Here is a 25,247-nt window from a genome sequence, read left to right on the forward strand (position 1 = left end):
CCATCACCAGGCTAACCCATTCCCCCCTCCCCTCTAGAACCCTCAGTTTGTTTTTCAGAGTCCATAGTTTCTCATGGTTCATCTCCCCCTCCAATTTCCCCCATTTGTTTGTTTGTTTCCTAAATACCAAAAGCCTGGTGAGGCTTTCACTCTGCCTTTTAGAAGCTTTTAGCCTATCCCCCCTGCTTCTTATGTGACCTCAGAACACAGTAAACCTCCAGTGGAGAAAATTTCCAATTTGTCATCCCAGCCTTGAACAATCACTAACTTGAACAATCACTAGCTTTTCTTACTCCCAGAAGACACCTTCTACCTGGGCCAAGTCCAATCCTCAGACTGTTCTAAGAATTAGTAAATGCCTTCAGGGAAAGAAATAAATGACTATCAGCAGCATGCCTTAGAATTGTTTTCCTCTCTGACATTTTAGTTCACTTAGTCTTTACTGTTTCCACAGCTCTAGGAAGTATAGGTAACTTATTTGGGTTGTTCTAGGTATTGCAAAAGAAAAACTGGCCTGCCATAACCTACTTGGAAATGAAAAAGCAATTATATTTTAATAGCTCTAATTGGTTTTTAAAAACTCCTTATACTGAAACAAAATGGACTCTTCTGCATTTTCCATTCATTGTCTTAATTTTAAAATGTGGAAAAACATACAAATATTTTATCCTCTTATATTTCTTCACCTATTTGAAGAATCATCTCCTTTAAATCTTTTTTTCCTCCAGTCTCAATACCAACAGATCCTACTTATTTTTTTATATTTAAATTGTTTGCCATCCTGGTCGTCCCCTTCAGGAAACATTCTAGTTTGTCAATATCCCTCTTAATATGCAAATATGAAAAAATATACTAGCTGCTGTCATAAAGCTCAGTGACAGAAAAGAGACAGAAAATCATATGAAGATAAATATAGTTACAAAAGAAGATATCTGATGAGCCATTTTTAAAATCACATGAACAAAAGTGCAAAAAATCATATAATCAAAGAAATTATACAAAATAGAGATAGGAAGAAAGAAATGAAAGCTTTCAAAATGAATAAAAGCTCCTAAAAATACTAAACATAACAAAAAGAACACTTTGTTCTTTTCAAAGCCTTTTTTGCACAGATTCTTGTAAATCAATCACATTTTATAGTTCGCTTAACTCAGAAAATTTAAGTGTCTTTTGCCCAATGTCTAAAATGTTATTAATTAGATAGATTTTCTTGGTTCAGATACAGATATTTATTTTACACAGTTATATCCAGATCTACCAGATTACCAAAACAGTGTCAAGTAAATACTTTTAAACCTATCAGAAAAATTTAACTAGAGTGAATATCTTCTAAAAACAGACAATTCTATTATTCAAAGAGAAATGATCATAGTAAATTCTCTCTTAAACCAGCTAAAGATATGTATATAGAACACAAAATACATTTCTTAATATTACTAAGGCTTTAGAGAAGAGTGAAAGGATTTCATTTTGTATATATATAATATATTCTCTATATGTTTACTACTATATAGATATAGATCTCAAACACTTAAAAATCAAACTACCACTAAAATGGTCAGCATTTTAACAAGGCAGATTTAATTCTAAAAATATGCAGCTATCTCCCTCTTAACATATTAAGCAAATACCTGTGTAACTATTCCCCTCTCTAAGTATTTAGGGATGCATTTGGCACCTGAGGCGTCTACTTTGAGCTTCTAATAATATGTTTGTTTTTCCAAAGCTGTTGGTGCCTGAAAAATTCAAAGATACATTTGCAGGGACTGTAGTTTAGAGAAGAAGGACACAAATTTGGCTCTTTTGTGTTGCTTCTAAGAATTTCTCTGAAAATAAATGCCATTTAATATGTTCTTAACTGAGTAAGTTTAATGTAAAACATCATGGCCAGAAATCTAAATTTGAAAAAAAAATCAAATCCCAAATCCCCCTTTACCTATAAGTATAAGCAGTAGTGGTCTACATTTAAAACCATATTAAGAGAAACAAGTATTCCATCCCACAATTAGCAGTAAGATTAGGGAAAAAATAACCCTGAGAGAGGTGCTAATTTTACTTAAATTCATGGCAAGAAGTAAATGAGAGCAGAGTTGACTTGGGCCTGGACACAAATGTGACACCTGCCATTATTAAAATGGGAAAGAGACAAGAGAGGTGAAGTTGGAGATACTTAAGACAAGCTTCTCTAACTTTATGAGACTGTGTACTTGCCATTCTGCCAATGTTTAATATTTTGTCAAAGTAAGATACAGATGAATCTCTCCAGTCCAGCACATTAGATGGACCCAAGCTGCCACTAGGAGGCAAAAGAAAAGCTATTACAAGCATTTGGTAGTTTGAGCTAATGCAAAGTGCCTGACACATTGCCTAGCACCTTGTAAGTGCTCATTACTATTAACTGAATTGAATATTAATTGAACTGTAGATATACTAAAAGCATGCTTCCTGAGTTAGGAGGCCTGGGCAAATGGGGCTAAAATTAACTGACAAATTCAAAGCCACCTATTTTTAAAATGCATGATAAGCAACACAGGAAGCTTTTACAACTAGCCAGCAAAATCTGAGCTTTCTGTCAATAATTTCTTTCACCGAGGTGTGAAGCATGGAATGGATCCAGAAGCACAGATGGTATTTTACATCTGCACATGCAATTTCCTTTTTTTTCCATTTTTATATAAACCTCTATTTCATTTTTTTAAAAAAAGAATGATAGAATTTACCAGTAAAATGTAGCACTACTTACTGCCTTTGGAAATGTTGCTCACCTCCACTTCACATTTTTAGCCGCGATTTAACTGTCTTTCAGCATGTGTAGAAAGATTTCTTTTTTAAGTATAAATTCCCCTTTACTATATCCTGAATAATTTCAGAAGATTCAATTCCTCCAGAAATCTAAAACTTTTCCAGTATTTCAAGTAAATACCTCTCCTCATCCTTATTCCTAACTATTTTCTTAAAATCAGTGCTAACTTTTCATAGATTCTTAAGGCCAAAACGAACCTTGGAGACCATGTTAATGCAATCCTCTCTTCAATATACGAGGAATGAAGTCCTAGCAAAGTTGGTGACTTGCTTAAGTCACTTTGCTGGCTCGTGCAAGGGAGATGAGAAAGCACCCCTGCATCACAGTCCACAATCACAGAGCAACATGTAAAGAGACCAACATATAATCCTATCTCCAAAACATTGATTTCCAGGACTCCATTAGAATGCAAAGCCCTTATCCTTCTAAAGTAAGTCAGATTCATTTGAGGATATAAAGAAATCTGATTGGGGCGCCTGGGTGGCTCAGTTGGTTAAGCAACTGCCTTCGGCTCAGGTCATGATCGTGGAGTCCCTGGATCGAGTCCCGCATCGGGCTCCCTGCTCGGCGGGGAGTCTGCTCCTCCCTCTGACCCTCCCCCCTCTCATGTGCTCTCTCTCTCTCATTCTCTCTCTCTCAAATAAATAAATAAAATCTTAAAAAAAAAAAAAAAAGAAATCTGATTTTCAGAATCTAAGGGTATTTCTGAAGAAATTCAACTCAAGTATCATGTTTTGTAATTACATTACATTAAAAAAATAAAGCATTAAAATAATACTGGACATGGTGCAATATACAGCATGGTGACCATAGTTCAAAAACAATAATTAACAATAATAATACCAGATTGTCAATTTTTGTAAGGGAGTAAATAACAATACTACAACATAAACAAGGAAAATATTTAAAAAGAAATGTTCAATTTACCTTTAGAAAAATACCATACTGAAACAAACAAACAAAATCAGTTGATATATTCTCTGATTGTCATGCTGGTTACTCTGGCCCAGACTTCTCTTCTGAGCTCCAGAATTGAGCAAAGTCCCTCTCCAACAACTCCATTAGGCTATGTCAAAATTGCTACATCTTTATCACGTCTGACACCAAACTCACAGCCAAAGCAACCGTAAACCCATTCCCTTGCAGTGTATCCTGTTTCAGTGAATACCCCCCACATCAGGACATTTGTGCTTCCAGAAACCTACACATCCTTGAGACCTTCTCACTCACCCCCATTCCTAATCCCTTCACCAGATCCTGTCCCTCCACTAAATACTCTTGACATTTATCGAAGTCCCTCCATTGCATGGATACCACCCCCATCTATACTGCCTTTTTACTTCTTTAATGGATCCTCCAGTAGCCTCCTAACAGTTTTGTACACATCCACTCTTGCCTTTAGTTCTCCTTCTTCTCCAGAATGGTCTTTTTGAAAATACAAATCATGTCACTTTCTTGCTTAAAATCCTCCATTGGCTTCCAATTGCTTTATAACATCTAAACCTTAAAAATAAAGAAATAAACCTAAAATGGCCTAAAAGAAACCAGTGATGTGGCCCTAACAGCCTCTTGGTCCCAGCTCAAACTATCTCTGCCCCCACCCCCAGTCCAATCCCTGCAGTCTCTAGTTCTACTATTCTGGACTCTCCTTCCCATGCTTGCCTCTATCTCGTGCTGTGTTACCCTGGCTTGACGCACGCTTCCTCCCACCTCCACTCATCTGTTCACTCCCCTCAACTCTCATGAAACTTTTGTAAGGAAACCTTCCACGATATACCTCCCTGCAAGACTAGTTCTGTGTATGTTTCTTCCATACCTAACATCAAAATTTATATTTTTGTGTGACTATTTAATGTATATCTTCTTACTATAGTATCTATTTTTATTTATTTACTCATCCCACTAGCACCTGGGATAGTAGCTGACATAATACATCTTCAATGATCCCTTACTGAATGCATGAAACAATTAATAAAGGTGAGAGAAAGGGAGGAATGGAGAGAGGAAGGAGAATGAGAGCAGGAATGATATATAATATGAAACACACCAAGAGCTTAGAAAGTTCCACTTCAAGTTTATCTTTAGCTTAGATAATTGTGAACTAGTAGGACATATATACTAGGTCATAGGCTAAGGTCACAACTTGACCAAATCAATCCAAGTTATCCAAACCTCAGTTTACAGGCTTTCCCTCATGGGCAACCACCACACATAAGAAAGCCCTCCATTTCAAGAACACCGTTTTCAGACTATTTTGCTGAGTTCAGTAAACACCCTAAAATGGGCATAAAGAGTGACTTTCCCCCAGTACAACTCCAAGTCCTGGAGAGACTCCTATCTACTTCTAAGACTCCACAGCTAGAGTGCCTACCAACTAGTCAATATACATTGTAGAAAGCCCTAAAGTATGACTGCTTTAAAGTATGACTGCTATAAAGTGTGTGTGTGTGTGTGTGTGTGTGTGTGAGCGCGCGTGCATTTGTGTCTCTTAAGAAGGTGAAGGAGGAAATCAGCAGGGAAGTGATTCAGAGAGATAGCAATAAAACGTTACTCCCCCCTAAATAATTTAGGAAAACAGAATCAAGGCAACTATTGTGGTTTATAAATTTTTTTCTGATGTCATCTTATCATCAGAATCCTCAAAATTCAGGGTGAGTCTAGGAGGTCAAATATAATTACGAGAATGCAAAAGCAGAGAGAGAGAGAAAATGCCAACGCACTACAGTAGAGCACTTCATTTGATTATGTGACTTAGAATATTGGTATAATTTGGCTCCCATTAAGAGTTTTCTTAAATTGGAATACAATTTCTAAGATACTCTTACTCCACTTCAACTAGAACCTACACCATGAATTTAAAGTCACCAATAATTCATAATATTTGGGAGGGCAAGACATAATCCATATTTATAAGTTTTAGAGACAAGATTTGCATTCCCAGTTTGGTTTCCTTCATGCTCTGCTGGCCATATTTTTTGTGTGGGGATATTTCTGAGATTGATTTAGGAGCACAGACTGTGCATAAGACAGTCTGCTTTATAAACCCAGGGGAAGAGTCCTAGGGACTGAAGAAACCACCATAAACACAGACACGAGTGTCCGTGGCCCAGCTCGCTGCCAACTTTCTGCCACAGGTAGAGAAGGAACACAGCAATAGAGCAGGACCTAAATCTAAGATCTGGGAGATGTGCACTTTCAGGTAAAATTTGTATATCTGGGTTTGGAAAGCCCCAAGGAAGCCAATAAATCTACAAATATCTCCTCTGGACCAGGAAAGCCAATAGAAAAAGCAAAGTAGTTGCTCTCAAGTGTTTGTGATATAATTGGAAAGATAAGGCATAATTCATCATAAGATTGTCACTAACATAGCAGCTTATATAAAGTACTGGGGAAGAAGTAAAATAAAAAATTGCTACAGTTCAGAGAAGAGTGGCTATAGAAGCTTTTTTTTTTTTTTTTAGTTTTGTTTTTTTCTAAAGGCTTCATATAATAGGTAAAATTTAACCTATCTCCTGGTAGGATCCAGAGAGGCAGGGAAGAGGTAGCAAGAGGAAACCAGGATGAGTGATAACCCCAAATGCTTGCATCTCTTTATAAAGAGATCTTTCTTTCAAGAAAAAAAAAATGATCCCTGTTACATAAACGAGTAGATTGTTTTGCAGGTTAGAGACATTTTTCTGCTGGATTAGGTTTTGAAATTGTATTTTTCCACTGATCTTACAGCATCTATATGGGGGTGGAGAGCGAAACATCAGCAGGTTAATTTCTACTTTTCACAGGGATTTTGCTGTTCATAATTTAAAACAAAACTACTGAGGTATGGAACAAAATTGTGGAAGTCAGGAATACATTTGGAGAAACTGATGTTAATGAAAAAACCTGGACTACGGATAGAATTCCCATTTAGAGTGTTTTATTGTTAAGTCCCAAAAAACAACAGATTTGCTGACACAATTTTTTTTCTCCTCAGAGAGGAAAGTTATTATTTTATTATTTGTCATCTGCTCATTGGTATTTAATCAGCAGGCATCAGCTTCCTCCTTTTATAAATGTGCAGAGAAAAGGAGAAGTAACATGCCTAAAGCTAAACAGTAAATCAGTATCCCATTCTAGAATGACAATTCTCAATCCTTTCAATTTAGTTGGATATTTGATATTTGAACTATGATACTTTTCACTAACAAGCCAACCATTCTAATAATGTCCAAATGTTTCTCTCTCCTTCCTTCAGTTCTGATAGACGGAGCTTATAAATTTTTGAGCACTTCAATTTGATTGCATCTCAAATATAGATTAATGTGGCAACAGTAATAATTATTGGAAAAATCACTGTTGGCAGAAGCATTTAAAAAATGCTTAATTCTCTGAGCTCATTTCAGCTATATATTGAACAAGGATATGAAAGTGACAAGAGGTGAACTATATAGAAAAAGAACACAGGACATGATGGAGTGTTTCAATCAATCAGGAATAATATTATAATCATCCCTCTCAGTTACTGAGAACTTACTATTCCAGGAATCACACATATATTACCCAGTGCTAACAACACAACTATAAGGTGGGGATTATTAGATCCATTTAACCAACACCAATATTGTGGCTCAGAGAGGTTAATGAACTGGCCCATGGTCACCCAACTAGTAAGTGATGGTGACTGACCCTTTTCTTTCCATCTCCATTGCTAGTACCTGTACCTGACCTCAGGCCCTCATCACCTCTCACCTACCATTTTGCTGTATTCTCATGAATGTACATATACCCATTGCTTCTCCTCCGTAAGCATCACTTGCTCCTGCCAGTTTGAGTAGTTCAGTCCCCTGACCAGCCATCTGTCTTGCACCTCTGTGCCTCTGCCAGAGATGGTCTTCCTGCTTTTTTCTTAGTGAGTTCCTTCTTCCTTCAAGGCTGAGCTTAGGAGTCCTCTTTCTGAAGAGTTTCCAGACTCCAGCCTAGCAGAGCAGGTGATGCCCTCCTCTGAGGCCACTGCATAACCTCATTAAAGGCTGAGCTTACTCACTATTTATATTTACAGGCATGGATCCCTCCTAGAGACTGGGAGCTCCTTGAAAACAGGAACCATGCTTCAGTTATCTTTAAATCACCAGCACCTAGAACAGTTCCTGAAACCTAGCTGGTGTTCAATAAACAGGAATACTTATACCACATGGCAAGAAATTTAAGCTGAACCCAAAATAACTATGGATGACATGGAGAATGTTAGTTCTCTTCCCATTACCAATGTCATTGAGATTGCAGTCAGCAGTCTCAGGAACCAAAAAGTTCTCATTCAAAGCTATGGAGAGAATTTTTAAAAATCACAAATCAATTTATGCTGCGTTGTAGTTAAAAATTAGATCAGTTACTCCTTCTTTTGCTGTTCACTTCCCCTGTTACATTTATTAATTATCAAAGATATTGGTTGGTTTGAACAACTGCTTGCTCCCTTATAGTCCATCTGTGCTCTCTTCTCAATAACGCATTGAAGTCATAAGTGCTAGATTTATTGCCTCGGTGATTTCCATGGCACTAATTGTGATTTCACTACAGCACTGAGCAGAAGGGAGAACTAATGGGCAAGGCAGAAAATACTTAATCAATATCACTCATGGCATAAGTCGAAAACCCCAAACCCCCAAGCAGATTTGAAAAAGGGCTACACTCAAGGCTCCAGTCTTTAGAAATGCATTTACCACACCATGAAGTTGAGAATCATTTTCTTTCCTCCCAAATTCTCAATTACTCCACAGGCCTCTTAGGGACTCACCGAATCTATGAATTGCTCAGCTGATCCACAGGAGAAGAAATTCCTGAAGGAATGAGGTGGGAATATATTATTTCCAGGCAGGGCCTTTGCTCCCCCACAAATACATGGGTTTTTTTTCTTTTTTTTTTAAGATAAAGTATCTATTCTGCATCAGCACAGAGAAGAAAATTCCAGACACTGAGTGCTAGAAGAGATCTTAAAGATCAGGTCTCAAACCCTGGAACTGAGAGAAGCACCTCTAACCTGGGTGGCCCAGGGGATGGACCATAATATCATGAGCTAAGAGACTGACCAGATTTTGGTGACCAGAAACCATCAACTTGCTATGTTCATTAAATTCTCATGAGCAGAGTGTAACGTGAATGTTGAACCAGGCAGGCATTTCTGTGGGAGTCATGCCTTCTGACAGAAGCCACCTGTGTGTTCGGACAATAAAACCAGCTGTGCACCTTAGGATCAGGAGGGGCAACTGTGATCAAGGGACCACTAAGCATCCTGGTATAAAGACTTCTGCATTATTAAACTTCTTAAACTTTGAATCCCTTTAAAAACCCACAGGAGCTATCTAATTTATTAGAGAAAGAGTCCTCCTTTCTTTAAAACCCTGTTGTTAATGTCGTCAAGTAAAAAGAAAGGGCCTAAGATGTGGCCCCAGCACCACGACACAAATAGAAACCCGTAGCAGCCTTTAGACTGAACACACTGTGAGGAACAAACAATGTAATGGTCACAAACAGATCCAATACATTTCCCAATGTTCTCTCATGGGGCCACCATCTAGGAAATGTTATCTCAATGCTAAAAAGTGTAGTTTCATTTTTCCTGCCATCACCATCCCTAAAACAGAATGACCCTATCCCATTGTATTTCATTGTCTACAACAACACAACATTTCAAAAATGTTCTTGGAGTTTTAACTACATTTGAATTATATGTGAAATGTTTTGATTTTCTAGAATTTTCCATTCTTAATTTATATTTTTAAATTCCCCTTCAGAAGAAGCTAAGAAAACCTGCATTATTCAGTTACTAGTGGTTACAGCTCAGCAATAGATCCTAGTACATTTATTTAAGAAACTGTGTAGCTTTGCTCCTGCCCTCCCACTTATATGTGTCCCAATTTCATGTCCTATAATAAAAAATTATAAAATCATTGAAAATAAAAAAATAAGTCATTCAAAATACATTAGTTCTTCCCATAGGCATTTGGGATGGTTCCCATTACATACTTTTAAGAATCTGATTTACATACAAAACCCACAAATATTTTATTAAAATGTAAGCTGAAACTATTAAAAAAAAAGCATATGGGAAAAAAATAAAAATAAAAGGTAAGAAAAATCTAATCAGTTCTCTATTAGGATGAGAGAGAGACATGGTAAATTCAGTTGACAATATAATCATTTTCTAAAGTCAATACCAGTTCAAAAAAGAGTTGCCTTGTTTTGACAAAATTTCTTAAAGAGGGTGAAATCAAAGGCTTCAGTGTTTCCTTACAAATAAACACAAAATATCATACACTGAAAGCCTTCTTTGTATCTATATTCATAACTAGTCTCAAGTTTACCAATTTTTTTAAAGATTTTATTTATTTATTTGAGATAGAGAGCAAGAGAGAGAGCGAGGGGGAAAGAGAGAGAGCATGAGTGGGGGAGGCAAAGGGAGAGGGAGAAGCAGGCTCCCCACTGAGCAGGGAGCCTGAAGCGGGGCTGGATCCCAGGACTCCTGGATCATGACCTGAGCCGAAGGCAGACGCTTAACCGACTGAGCCACCAGGTGCCCCAAATTTGTCAATTTTTTAACTTCATATTCATATATTCTAAATGAGGATAGAAGCTCAGTGACAGCAGACCATCTATCCTCATATCTATTGTGCCTTGAATTATCCTCAAATGTTTGACACAATTCTATGCCTGAAGTGAGAATTCCACAAATACTTACTAGTGAGAAAGGGTAATAGGAAGAAAATACCCAAGATGCTCTTATTGAGAAAAAGTCACTAACCATTATCAAGTTGTGTGTGTGTGTGTGTGTGTGTGTGTGTGTGTGTATACACATATACTATGCTTATATACATAAAATATGCTTATATATAAATGTGTACTTATTATATATTATAAATTACACATAATATATATTATGTTTATATATAATATGTTTATATTAGCTCATGTAATGTCAGAATATCATTAATAGATTTTAAAACTAAATCTGAGGGGACAATTTCAGATATTAAGAGTATATTAATTTAAAAATGTATTTATAATCCTGCAGCGCCTGGGTAGCTCAGTTGGTTAAGCGTCCGACTCAATCTCAGCTCAAGTCTTGATCTGAGGGTCATGAGTTTTGTTTAAAAAAACCAAAACAAAAAGAAACAAAATAATTTATTTATAATTCTATTCAAAGGTTTATTCAATGGAGAACTTCTTCTTTAGTAGCCATGAGAAAATTATAAAAAACATTTTGACAGCTTAGATTAGTTTAGATTTCCTAATCCTTACATTAGATTACCTTAATCATATATTTTTGCAAGATTCATATCAGTTTTTCCTTTCAAATTTTGATATTTTGACAACAGATAGTTAAATATCTGAATATGAATGCAAAATTATGAATTCTTAATACTATTCATAATGGTATAAGATTAAATTTTTTCACAAAGAAGACTGTATCCCATAGAGAATCTATCTGCAGTATATGTCTGTAAATTAAGATTCATCCATTCTTTCATCACTCACCTTATATCATTCTCGTCATTGATTAGCAGTATAAAGTATAGGACCTAACAATAAGGAAACAATAAAAACTCTTAGATAAAATCCCCTTGTATTATTTTATAGTTGTGTCTTGTGTATCACTGAATGTCCAGCCTGTTAAAAGGAACTAAAACATATTCTCTAAGGTATCCTGATGATAATGAAGATTGTTAGACAACCTCAGGCTTGAGCTTTACTGTCCAAATATGGCCTAAAACATTTTGATATTTTTAACTGCATTTGATATCTACTTTGAACCTTGAGTTGAAACCAAATCATTATATTATTAATGAAACAAGGTGGACCATTAAGATATAAGCACTTCACATTTTTCCTTTATGTACTTTATTTTTAATTAGTTTGATCAAAGTCATAGTTGAAAAAAGATTATCTGCATATATATGTGGCTGATCACATAACCCTCATCAAAGATACAAACATTTAGTCTGTTCATTATCACTAAGAAGCTAAAGACAGACATACTACAAACTATGAAGTAAGGTAACAGAAAATGAACCTAGAAAATGGCAGTTTGTAAATGGTAGGAGAAACTGTGAAAAAAAGAGAGAGAAACTAAAATCAAGTGAGACAATATTAGTAAACTCTAATAAGAGCTAGATACTCCCCACCTCTAACATTACTTCCAATCACTCCAATGATAGTCACCCCTCCCTCATATAATCCATATGTGCTAATGCAAGTTAGAAGTTAATCTTCATTTAAATGTCAACAAGAGGTGTTTTACTGTATTATAATAAAAGCTGTATTATCAGGACTGACTTTTTAAGGTTTATTAACTTGGGGCACCCAGGTGGCTCAGTTGATTAAGCCTCCAACTCTTGGTTTCAGATCAGGTCATGATCTCAAGGGTTGTGAGACAGAGCCCCCAAGCCAGGCTGTGAGCTCAGCGAGGAGTCTCCCTAAAGATTCTCTCCCTTGGCCACTCCCCACTGCTCATGCATGCTCTCTCCTTTTCTCTCAAATAAATAAATAAAATTAAAAATAAAATAAAATAAAGTTTACTATCTTTGTGTCATATAAAAATTTGAAATAATAAGTTAATCATTAATGTTATATTGATAATTAATTATTAAATTCTATTACTGAATTATTTATAATAAATTAAATTAACTGTATCTATTAGTTCATCCTTATCTGAAGACCTTTTATCTTCATTACAAACGTAAGTATATAAATGTAAACTTTGTGAGTAGTTCTGTTCACTGCACTAACAAGAATTTTCAAAATTTTACTAATATACAAGCCAGTACAACCTCTGAAAAATCTTTATTCTCTATAAAATTCATAGTCTAGATAGATAATATTAATATATATGAAATAATAGCAATATATAAATAACCAAGCTGGCCAGCTCAAACATGATATTACCTACATAAAGGCTCACAGAAAAAGCAGATCTTTCTCTTCACTCCCACCACAACCTATACACACTTCTACCCACCTAGGAAAAACAGTATTTTACTGCTTGCTTGTGAGGCCAAGGAACTGATTTTGTTCATTCAGTATCCCAAGAATATTAAATGATGCATGGATGGATGGATGGATGGATGGAAGAAATGGTACATATTGTTACTTACATATATTTAAATTCTGAAGAAACCCATAGCAGGAGCTCATCCCTACAGAATCAAATTATTGGAGGGGTTTTCATAAAGGAAGTATTATTTGAACTAAATCCCCAAGGCCAAGATTTTTATGCAACTGAGCAGATGTATATAGAAAATTGTCTCATTTAGTTTGGAGATCGTCTCAACCAAAATCTGAATTAATTTCAAAGTAAAGTTGAAGAGAAACTCTTTTCTGACCAGTAAATTGTCACATCATTTGAAAGCTTGTTTGAAAGACAGATACTAGGATTCAGGGAATCCTGAGGTGCTGTCCTCTAGGTCCTATATAGGAATGAGACCCCCTAAGAAAGTCTGGAGATCAAAGTCCTGCCAATGGAGGGTAAGTTCTCAAGATCAGGCATGTCAAAAATGGATAGCCTATTTTATGAAGAATGTCAAAACTCCAGTAAGCTAATGGGAAGTAAAAAAACCAGTTGGAAAGCAAATAGGATATCAGAAATCATGACAGTAAACCAAATATAAATGCCAATGTTGAGGGAAATCCCATATAGTACCCTACCATGAGACTACAATGCCCTGTCACTCACAGATACAGAGTTCTTTCACCAGTCACTTCTGCAGCCATACCAAACACTGTCTGTCATCTGCTGTCTGTTTTGAAGTGCTGAATGCAATGGGTGGATTTTCATTCACTCACAGATTTATACAAACTATATTAAAAAATACCAGCCACTGTATCATCATTATAAGATCCTTAAGTGGACTATTGTAACTACAATTTCCGGCGGGGGTGGGGAGGACTGGGGAGAAAAACAAGGAGATTGTTTTTAAACTGATTAGCAACTGCACCTCATTGCACAACAGTATGAAGAAACAGATTTGGAAACACAGCATCGAGATCAGTAGGGCCTTTGAGTCATAGTCTCAATTTGGGTCCCATCACTTTACCTGGTAACAGTGCCAATTTAGCAGGCATTGGGCTGTGCAGAAAGATTTGCATGTAAATGAAAACAGTTTGGGGCATTTTGCTTTGCCTCAGTAAAAAAGAAACAACACTTTTCACTGGCACTACAAAAATAAAACAGAGGTTAACACAGAAGGATCCTGAGCAGAGTCCATTACTGGGAGAGCTAATTTAGCAGGTGAACCAAACTCTTGGAGATCATAGGCTGTGTTTCTAGGGAGCACCAAAGAGTTTGAAAAATGCAGGTGTGAGAAGTATTAAAGGACAAAGCACAGATATAACATTCTGAAATTTATAGGAGGAAAATCACCAAATTAAGAATAATTATCTTACTAATAATATTGTTTAAAAATTTTATGTATTTCAAATTTATAACTAATATTTTATATAATAAAATACAATATGTTAATGTTTTAAGGTAAAATTAATAATAAAAAGTTTAAATAATTAAAATAAAAATAAAGAAGGATTTTATTATTACATTATAATGCAGCACTATGTGCCTCATCATTAGTGTGGATTTCTGAAAATTCACTGTAGCCCTCTACCTCTATCCTAGAATCATAATGGCCTGGTATTCACATCCTTAGACTATAGCATATTTTCTTAGCCATATGGTTCCCATAAAGCCCAGTTATCCTGGGATGAAAGTTCTTAATTTCTTCCCGACTATACTAAATACCCTTTACTCTACTACTTCATTCACTCGTGTATTCATTCATTAGTGCTTACTATGTTAAAGGGATCATGTGAAAGAATATAAGGCATAGAGATATGTGGTTAGTCATAGATCTTTGCGCTCAAGAAGGTTATGGTCTAATATAAGATAAAATATATGCATAAATAAAGGCCACAGAAGATGCAACTTCAAAATATACATACCATAAAAGTACTGAGGAAGTTCCTTGATAATTCAAGGAACAGAGAGAGCAAGAACAAGAATGAATAAATGAATAAGACAGAAATGCTAATTGGGGAAAAGAAAAACTTTCTTCCTTTACGGAGTCCTCTCTATTCCACTTGCTAAGCATGTTAGAATGGGTTATGTTCCATCCAAAAGCCTTGAGGACAAGCACTTGGTGTATCTCCAGCATCTGACACACACCACCAGGCCCAGGGAAGGCATTCAGCAAGGCTTTGTTGAAGCAAATAAATTAATGCGTGAATTCTTCTATTTGGTTTTGTAGACACTAGCATGTGAATTATGAAAACCAATGCATATGCAGTCAACGCCCATTTCTTTCTTGTTGCAAAACTGGAATAGAAACAAATTGTTTTGTAAAGGCAAAATACATTCATGAGTGGCAACATCATTTAAATATTTAAGATATATTTTTTTAAATTACAAAGATAAAAGAACCTGCATTTTATAAGATTCTCCCCATTACTTAGATGGAGTGGGGACATTACCGAGATTACAAATTGGCACAACACACATAAAATTCAGAATTTGTTTTCTTTTTACTCTAAATGCACTTTGGTGCAAGCAGTATTATGACCTCTCAAATGAAATTCGATTTTTTTTCATCTTGTGATTTCACTGTGCAGGAGTTCACTATAATGTATTTTTGACACAAAAGGCACTAGAAGAATTATCATCCTCCTGCATATAATGTTTTATTTCACATTATTCTCAAGTTCCAGATACGTGAAAATTTTCAAAATCATATTGAGTCCCTGCCTTATTATCCTATACTTTTGATCTCAGGATAGCAATTGTTACTTTCGTTTTTATTTTTTCATTTTATTTTTTTTGGAGAGAGAGAGTATATGTATGAGCAGGGAGGGGCAGAGGGAGAGGGAGAGAGAGAATCTCAAGCAGGCTCCATGCCCAGTGTGGAGCCCAACGCAGGGCTCGATCTCACAACCCTGAGATCATGACCTGATCCAAAATCAAGAGTGGGACGCTTAACTGACTGAGCCACCCAGATGCCCCAGCAATTGTTACTTTAGTTTGCAACTTTGCTCTTCAAAAATACCAAAATTGGGTATCAAAGTCTGGATTACATGTAATAATTTAAAAGTATAAAAAATTAGTTTTTTTTAAGTTGAAAGGTAGCATAATATAAATTCAGGCTCGTAATTAAGTATTTCCTGAAAAATTTTTAAATAAATTACTAGTAGGATCAGGATAATTAAAATTAATGATCCAACAGTCTGTTGTTCTCACAGGAATTAACCATTAGAATGCTAAAGAGTTCCAAGAGATAGATTGTTCTTCAAACAGATAAATCAGTTTCAAAGTAAAATATATTATCTCTGTGGAGGAGTCTATAAAAGTAAATATTAAATCACTTCTCACCAAAATTGACTCTTGCCAATAAATCTGGAAAATAACATTATTTCCAAACAAGAAAGATGGCTGGTTAGTTAGGCACCCATAAAGGATGAATGATATAATTGTTAGAATCAGCAAATCAGAGCACAGTATGCTTATACATAAAAATATACATATACACACATACATATATATATATACACACACACACACACAAAAATCCTTTAAGTACACACAATCACTTGTCTCCCAACTCACCCCCTCCATCATCTTCCTTCACTCTCTTGCATTATTTATTTCCCCCAGATTTTGCCAAAGAGCAGAATTTGTGTCTTATTCATGTTTGTTTCTCACTTCCCCACTCCTGCTCTCCCCCAGCACCTACCTATAACCATTTTACATACAGAAAGAAATAAAACAACTATCATTTAATATAAACCAAAATAATCAAACTGCAGATTGATTACAGTTTCTAACTTTTTACATTTTTGTTAAAAAGAAAAACTTAACATCACATAATTGAAAAAATTTCTACCCATTTCCAAGACAACATAGAAATTTCGCTTTAAAATTCCTACAAGTCTCCCTAACAGTCTTACACATATTTGTATCTGGAAGTATCTGTAAAGTTCCTGTCCCAATTCAGAATGTTTTCCAGATTAGACACTTCTCCTTACACTTTGTATTAACCAATATGAGCTTAGTAAGAAGCAGAGAGCTCTGATTTTGAGCTGTTACCATCTACCCACAACATAAATCCCTGATAAACTGTTTATTTCCCGAGGATCGTATGTGCATATAAGTATCAAAAAGCTATGGTATGGTATGGCACAGGAAATCAGTGTTCACCATACTGGAAATAATCGATTGTTGATAACTGGTGTCAAACCAGTATCAGACACATTGTCTTCACTTCTCCAGGCTCCAGGGACAGTGCAACTTAGATAAAGGGATAAATCAGCAGTAAAGCATGGCGATTAAGAAGTTAGGCAACTACTTCAACTCACCAGATTAAGTGATTTTAGACTAATGACATAAACTAAGCCTTAGTTTTCTCAATGGTAAAATGGGGATCATTATATTTACCTTACAGCAGCCCTTGGGAGGCTTAAATAAGATGACCAAGTCCAGCATGCAGCATGATCCCTAGCACACAGTAAATGCTCAATGAAGGATAGTGATGATAACGAGGAAGATGCTAGAAACATGTCCAGGCAGTTGTTGACCAAGAGATGGAACAAACGACCACAGATGCTCAGGTAGCTAGACAGAGAAACCTGAAATCCTAAATAAATTAAGGTAGAACCTGAGGTAACATCCAGGCAGACTTTGACACTCTCCCAGGGAACCAAGCTACAGTGATAATGATAATTGCTCACCCTATTTCTCATCATATAACACTTCCATTTTATCAATTGCTTCAATACTTAGAAACCAAAGTAGTAATTAGTAATAAAATTTTCAAGATGGGAACCAAGCCAATAGGGAAGATATTTTCCATTGCTTCTTAATATTACTCAAGTGATACCAAAGACATATCTTTCTATTTTGACTGTAAGTAAAACTACCATCCTGTACACAAAGCTCATGTTTGGGAGGACTTAAACAAATGTTAAATCACTCCCAAACACACATTTAGTTGCACATACCCTAGCAAAACCCAAGGCTAGTCTTGAAAATCAGCTTATGTACATAAACAGAGAATAGAGGCATCAAGATGAGCAAGAATAAAGTCATTAGCAAGTGCATTTTGAAAAAAAACAAAACACTTCCTTAAATAAATATATATATTTTGGGGCACCTCGGTGGCTCAGTCAGTTAAGCATCTGACTTCGGCTCAGGTCATGATCCCAGGGTCCTGGGATCTAGCCCCGCATCAGGCTCCCTGCTCAGTGGGGAGTCTGCTTCTCCCTCTCCCTCTCTCTCTCCCTCTGCTCCTTCCCCTGCTGTTCTTTCTCTCAAATAAATAAATAAAATCTTTAAAAATAAATAGGAGTGCCTGGGTGGCTCAGTCGGTTAAGTGTCCGACTCCTGATTTCAGCTCAGATTATGATCTCAGGGTCCTGAGATTGAGCCCCATGTGGAGTCAGCTTGGGATTCTTTCTCTCCTCCTCCTCTGCCCCTCCCCCTGTGCATTCTCTCTGTCTAAACATAAATAAATAAAATCTTTTTAAAAAATAAATATATATATCTTTATTATATATTATATGTAGTATATCTATATACATATCTGATATAAATAACAAATACAAAATTGTTATTTGTTATTTGAAGTTGTCCAAAATCAATGTATCACCAAAATTTGTATTTTTCATACCTGATTTAAATGATTTTAAAATCATAAGTAATATGATTATATATATGTGTGTGTGTGTGTATTTATGTATGTGGCAATATACTGTGTATATATGTACATCAATATATGTATGTAGTCTTACAAATATACATGTGAGGGGCACCTGGGTGGCTCAGTCATTAAGCGTCTGCCTTCGGGTCAGGTCATGATCCCAGGGTCCTGGGATCGAGCCCCTGCATCGGGCTCCCTGCTCAGTGGGAAGCCTGCTTCTCCTCTCCCACTCCCCCTGCTTGTGTTCCCTCTCTCGCTGTGTCTCTCTGTCAAATAAATAAATAAAATCTTAAAAAAAAAAGGTAATCTTTAAAAAAAAACAACAACAACAAATATACATGTGAATCTATCCAATACTAACTCTTAGACTTTCAAAATCATTTAAGTTAATGAGAAAATCTGTGAGGTTATATTCAGATATGGTTAGCTGCTTAAATTTATTCACTATGTTATTTTCTTGATATTAAGATGTCATTAACTTTAAGAGTCACTTTCAACTGCACAGAAGAAAATACATGTTAAACACTCACACCGATTTTAAGTACCATACCGATGTCAGAAATATTAGAATGTGAAAAATATGACTTGATTTGAAAAAGTATAACTATAGGGTTAGTTATTTTAAAATAAGGCATATCCCAAAAAAGAAACTCTCTAAAGAAAATATGTACGATGTTTAAATGAATAATGAGAGCTAACTGATATGGTACAAATTAGGACTTGCACTCTGCATACGTGCAGCCTGTGGATGTTAAATCAAGCAAGAAATTGTGTGTGTGTGTGTATAAATGTGTCATGATTTATTATTATTTTTCATAAATTGTCACCATAGAAATTACTAATTATTCACAGTAGAGTTAACTCCAAGTAAGCCAGGAAGCAGAAGTTTCCATGACAAATAAGAACAACTGTTTAAAACCCTACAGGTATATGACCCATAACACATTACAGAGCATTGATTTCCCAGAGGCTAATGTAAAACTCATGTACCCAGTAACAGTTCTATTTTCATATTCTCCTATAACTCAAATCTATTCACCCTGCACAATTACGTTTGCATAATAATACATTTTAGTTATCTGAGTATTTCATCAGCAACAACAGGAATACTTATTTTAAATGAGCATCTTTGGAAGCATCCTATTATTTTCTTTACAATCTTTCAATCATCTTGACCATTTTTTAAAGTGTAAGATGTCTTTTATTGATACATCAGACAACTGTATGCTTCAATTTTTTTTTTTTAAATCCACATAAATAGGAGGAGTAGCTGAGGAATTTAATTTGATGAATTGGATTACATTTCTGTCTCAAAGGACTAAACCCTACACATTTGATACATTGAAAGGTTCATATTAAAAACAAACAATAATCTCAAAAGAAGGGAATTCTTTTGTTTAAGAGAAAACAATGAAATATCTGCTCAACTGATTTTTACTGGAGAAAATATAAATATGGATAGAAGGGTAGGGATGGAAAGAGAACTGGCCAAGGGTTCTTATGCATGAAGAAAAGGGTAAAGAAGGAGTTAACAAAAGAACAAAACCTAGACATTTTTTTTTCTTAGCTTTAGGCTCTAATCTTAGCTGAGATCAGAAAGGAATTTATTCTGATATGCTCAAACAGAAATATATTTTATCCATTCACCAAACAAGAACGGCAGAAGTTTTTATCCAAGGCAATTCAACAACATGAATTAGTAATTAGGATATTAAACAGAGATCAGGGCTCGTTTCCTCAAGTCCTTCTACTTTTTAGAACAAGTTTTTATTTCACTGAAAAAAATGGGAATAATCTCTAGATTTTGACATCTAATTACATTTCAGACTACCCTTTGTCTGCAACATGTGTGTTTCCCTTCTGCTCACAGTGGTCACTCTTGGTTTTATCCTCAGATCTTTCCAACTTGCTTTCTTTCATTAAGCTGCAATTTGCAAGGGAGTCCCTTCCTCATTTATATAACTGGTTCCTTCAAACTAGCACTATCCTTCGTTGTTTTTTTAGACCCTCATAGGAGCCTTAGATTCTTCCTAGGAGTTCCCTAAGACTAAATTTTAGATATATGGACTAAACTACAGACATTAATGTTTCAAAAAACTCACAGTGAAATAGATATCAAGAAATTATTGAGTAAGAAGAGCCAGAATGACTTGCCTGGACGATTCTTTCTGCAACGGTTCTCAAAGTGTGGTGTGTAGATTAACAGCACGGGCATCATGTGGGAACTTGTAAGAAATGCAAATTCCAGGCCCTAGCCCGGACCTACTGAATAAGAAACTCAGGGGAGTGGGGGATTGGAGGTAAAGAAGGGGGAAGAGATTTTTACACATGATAAAGTTTGAGAACCACTGTTCTATGGTATTCCAATACCAGACATAACCAAATAATACTTTTCTTAGCTCTAAAACCACAATTTTACCCTAGTGAGGAAAATCATTTTCTGACTTTTTCAATAAAGCTTGTAGCATTATCAGAACCACTCAGGCTACTATCTATCTGATAATTTTAGTTAAGAATTGAGCAGCTCCATCCCAGGCTTTAAAACTGTGGCATTGTACTTACCAGTTGAGAATAAGGGACATTAGTAGGATAGCATGGGGACACTTGAGTCACAGATATAACCGCAGAGGTTAATCAGGTCAGAACTTCACAGTTGCCAAATCTTGCCCCCAAACTGGTTTGTCGTTTTATAACTGATTTTTCTCATGTCATTTTTTTCCCCAGATACCTTTATCAATGAATGTGTCAACCTTTCTGGCATACGACCAGCCCACAATAAGTTACTGTGGGGTGCATCATGAACTTCTCTCTCATAAGTCCTTTGAAACGAACGCACAGGAAGATACGATGGAAACACACCTAGAGACTGAGCTGGACCTGAGCACAATCACAACTGCTGGCCAAATCAGTGACCACAAACAGCAGCTGACTTAACTGAGCTAATCAGTAGCCAAGGGTTGCCGCCAAACTTTGTAACCTCAAGGACAAAATGAGGAAGATTTGTTCATTGTGGACTCTAAAAGCAAAACACAACAAAAATCCCCTGTTAAACAAAAATCCAAGATTTATTCATGAAATAAAGAAGACATGAATTGTTTCAAGTCTACACTTTGTAATTAGCTAAGTTGTGCAGTATTTTTTTGACTTAAACAGAGTATGACCCTGAGAAAAAGAAAATCTTTTTTTTTCAAAACTCATCCTACCTACCTGTAAAAACTGTACAGAGCTAATGTATTTTTCATATTGTAAAGTTTCAATTATAGAAACAACTGGTATGTACAGTACCATAATTTAATTACATTTTACTTTACAAACTTTACACATTTCAGTTTCTAAAATTTTAAATTAACAAAAAAAATTATTTCTTGTGTTATTCCGAGTTACTCAGTTTTGTAGGGACTGTTTTGTTACTGCTTTTGTGCCCAGAAACCTTGACTCTAAAATTCTGTGCTGTGCGAAACATGCACGATTTTTACCATGCTTACTGCGTAGAATTTTATCTACTTGTTCCAGAAATAATACATTAACCAAAAAGGATTTAATTGTTGAGAATTGTAAGAAGTTCTTCAATTACATAGGCAGGTTTTTCTTATAAATGAAAAAAAAATCAAGGATTTTTTTTAACACTTCTCAGACTTAACTGTTGCCTTGAATTACAGCCTAGTTTCTAAGCAGTGAAATGTAATGATAAAGAGGGATATTTTAACAACGTATTTCTGAATGAATTGACTCATTATTTCATTCTTTTGAGTAACCCATTGTTAAGGGTAGGGGGAAGCATGGACAAAACATCACTGGAAACAAAGGCCGTAACCACAGCAACAGACTTTGATACACTTAAAAGGTGCAGCTGCCAGTGACAAAGAAAAACTTGTTACATCTCATTATTTTCAAGCCAAGGTGGGAAGGATAGAGCATAATAATTGTACAGTAGCAGATTTTCTCCTAATTAACCTAAAGTGGTTTGCCTAAAAATAACCATTGGTCAGTGCAAAATGTGCCTGGTTTTTAAGACAACTTTTCATTTAGAATTGTGAGACTATATTTTGGGGAACATCTCAAAGGAATTATGTGAAATTTTTCACTTTGTGTGCTACATCAATTCTCTCCTGGGGAAAAAGTCTAAACATTGATAGCTCATTCAATATAGATATCAGCCATAGTGGAGAACTTTATAACTCAAGTAAACTGTAAACATCCTTAATATGTTCTATATTGTTTATATTGCCATCCATAATGAGATTCACCTCTAAATTATCTGGAAAATAACCCAGAGTAACGTGAAGCCACCCCAGATCATATATTGATTATGTAATTGTATTATAAAGTAAATTTAAATGAAATTATGAAAACCTAACTTTTCAGAGGCTAAATAATCAACTTGTTTCTGCTGTTTGCTTGACACAGGTTATTGTTTGAAATTGTTATTTTATCTCTGGTATTCACACATTCTTTTGTGTGTTTTTTAATATAAAACTACAAGTTTTGATTGCTATTGCACTAAGAGAAACGCTTTTTTTATGTTGTCATTTTGTATTCATAACATCAAAAATAGGTTGAGCAAATGTCAATCCAACAAGGGTCAAACACAATCAAAAACAACGAAGAAAAGAATTTGTCAAAAACAACATCAAACTTTTATTTCTTCCAAAGAAATTATATCTACAAAAGTCTAGTCTTATGCTGATTTATCATGGCAAACTGAAGAGCAGCTTAAAGAAGAATGAACTTAGAAAATGTACAGCAAATTTTTGTTGAAAAGATACACTCAGAAAAAAAATGAAAATATTGAAAGAAGCAAACTCTCTTACTAATTTAAATGAAACTAAATGTCTCTATATCAACTATTTCACAAACCAGATTTTGTAAAATATTTTGCATCAATCATTTGCTATTCAAAATTTTTTGTCATGTTACATCTAATCTTAATCTTTATTTTTTCCAATTTCTAATTTCTTTGCAATATATTATTGTTACTATTCTTAATCCTCTACATTCCGGTTTTGTCTTGCACAGTTAGCAAATTTATAGAGGATTAATTATAAACCTATTATTGTGGGTTTGAAATTGGATGCAAAATTTTATTTATTATGTAAACCAAAATGTCATTTGCAATTTTTTTCTCTTTAGAAGTTGTCCTTGCAAAGATTCAAACATCTTTTAATTCACATAAATAAGCATTTTATATCTATTTCCAGACATTTTCAAATTGATAAATAATTTTTAGAAATATAAGGTTCCAGGGAGCCCCACAAATGTGTGCTCTTCACATCCTGAAGCAAACTTTCTTTCTTAAACATTTTAAATTCATCTAAAGTAAACAACTATAAGTAGAAGCAGTCACCTTAGAACCACTGCTCTGTGCATTCGAAGACTTAATACAGTAAGAGCCAAATAAACTAAGAATTTTGAATTTCTCATATTTGAAATTCAACCCAAAGGATCTTTTACAAGAAAAAAAAAAAAAAGAAGATGCAGGGTTATTTGTTTGCATAACTTTTATTCTGCCATGTTCAGGGCCATGGGGGTGGGTGGAAAAGGGAGTGAAAACCTATTAGAGGAAACTGTGTCTGGAATCTTTATCATACATTTGCAATTTATATATTTGTGTCTAAAATCCTTAATTATAACCTATCTTTTTCAGCATTCATTAATCTCCTATCTCCTTTCTAACCACCCTGCCCCCAGGTCTCCCTCCCTGTCTATTGCTCACTCATTTAAATAACAGGAATGTTGAATGTGTTTGGAATTGAAAAGTGCAGTTTGACCCAGCATGGTTACCATATAGCAGTAGCTGCAGCCAAGGATACATTTATGCAGTGTTTTGAGGTTTACAAACCACATTTTACATAAATTATTTCATTTTGTCTTCATAACCACACTATGAAGACACATTAATCTCAAAGAAGTCACGACTTACCCAAGAACACAAGGCTAATAATTGGTGGAATTGAACCATTCTCAAAGTTCAGAGCCTTTACACTATACTAAAAGCCTTCTCTCTGACCAGAGCCAGAGAATTTCCAGAGATAGTGAACAGAATGAAAAGAAAAAAAAAATGTTTGTCATGTTGTTTAATCCCTAATTTAACTCAGTTCTTCTATCTGTATAATATACGAGCTAAATGAACTCTTTCTGTGTGCTACTCTGGGCTCTCACATTAAAACTCTTTGTTCAAAAAGCACAGGAAGTCATAGATTTCTTAACATATTATATCATTTGTAAATGTGAAGATGAGATGCTTCCAAGAAGTGGATATATGTAGACCCAAGGTAAGAACATAAAATCAAGAAACACAAGGAAAGAAATCGAAGACCATCTAAATTGAGATTGTGTGGGTTATAAAACAGATCCACAGTGCGAGGTTCAACACATGTTCAACACATGTTCAACTGAACACATGATCAATTCAGAGGTAATTGGGAAGACCTTTATATTTTTTTTTCTTTATTTTGTCTCAGCAAGATTACTTCTTAAATTGCAAATTCTTTTTTTTAATTCTGAATTCTTATACCTTTCTTAATAGAAAATAAGTTTCTCTATTTTCCTCCTACTAAAAATGAAATGTAATTTATCCAAACTGACCTACAGATGCCAAGATATATGCTAACAGGCAAACGAAATTTTATTGATCTGCTCATTTTTATCAAGTCTCTATCCCTACTCCCTCCTGAATATTCCAGAAAACCATAAAACGATACAGATTTTAATATAAATTACATTTTGCAAAGGAAAGAAAACTT

At 35.2% G+C, this 25,247-nt stretch overlaps 2 protein-coding genes across 4 annotated transcripts in view; one reads left to right on the forward strand and one right to left on the reverse strand.

Moving 5' to 3' along the window:
* Positions 1 to 24,154, forward strand: part of LRRTM3 (leucine rich repeat transmembrane neuronal 3) — a 158,942-nt gene extending 134,788 nt beyond the window's left edge. Inside the window, exon 3 of the mRNA XM_032423985.1 lies at positions 21,229 to 24,154. Coding sequence (XP_032279876.1) covers positions 21,229 to 21,438 — 210 coding nt within the window. The 3' untranslated portion in view covers positions 21,439 to 24,154. The remainder of the gene's footprint in view (positions 1 to 21,228) is intronic.
* The window catches only part of CTNNA3 (catenin alpha 3), a 1,817,935-nt gene that overhangs the window by 1,197,015 nt on the left and 595,673 nt on the right, over positions 1 to 25,247 (reverse strand). The gene's annotated exons all lie outside the window — the stretch shown is intronic.

This window comes from Phoca vitulina, unplaced genomic scaffold (genome assembly GCF_004348235.1).
Source record: "Phoca vitulina isolate PV1807 unplaced genomic scaffold, GSC_HSeal_1.0 scaffold29, whole genome shotgun sequence".
Taxonomy (NCBI): domain Eukaryota; kingdom Metazoa; phylum Chordata; class Mammalia; order Carnivora; family Phocidae; genus Phoca; species Phoca vitulina.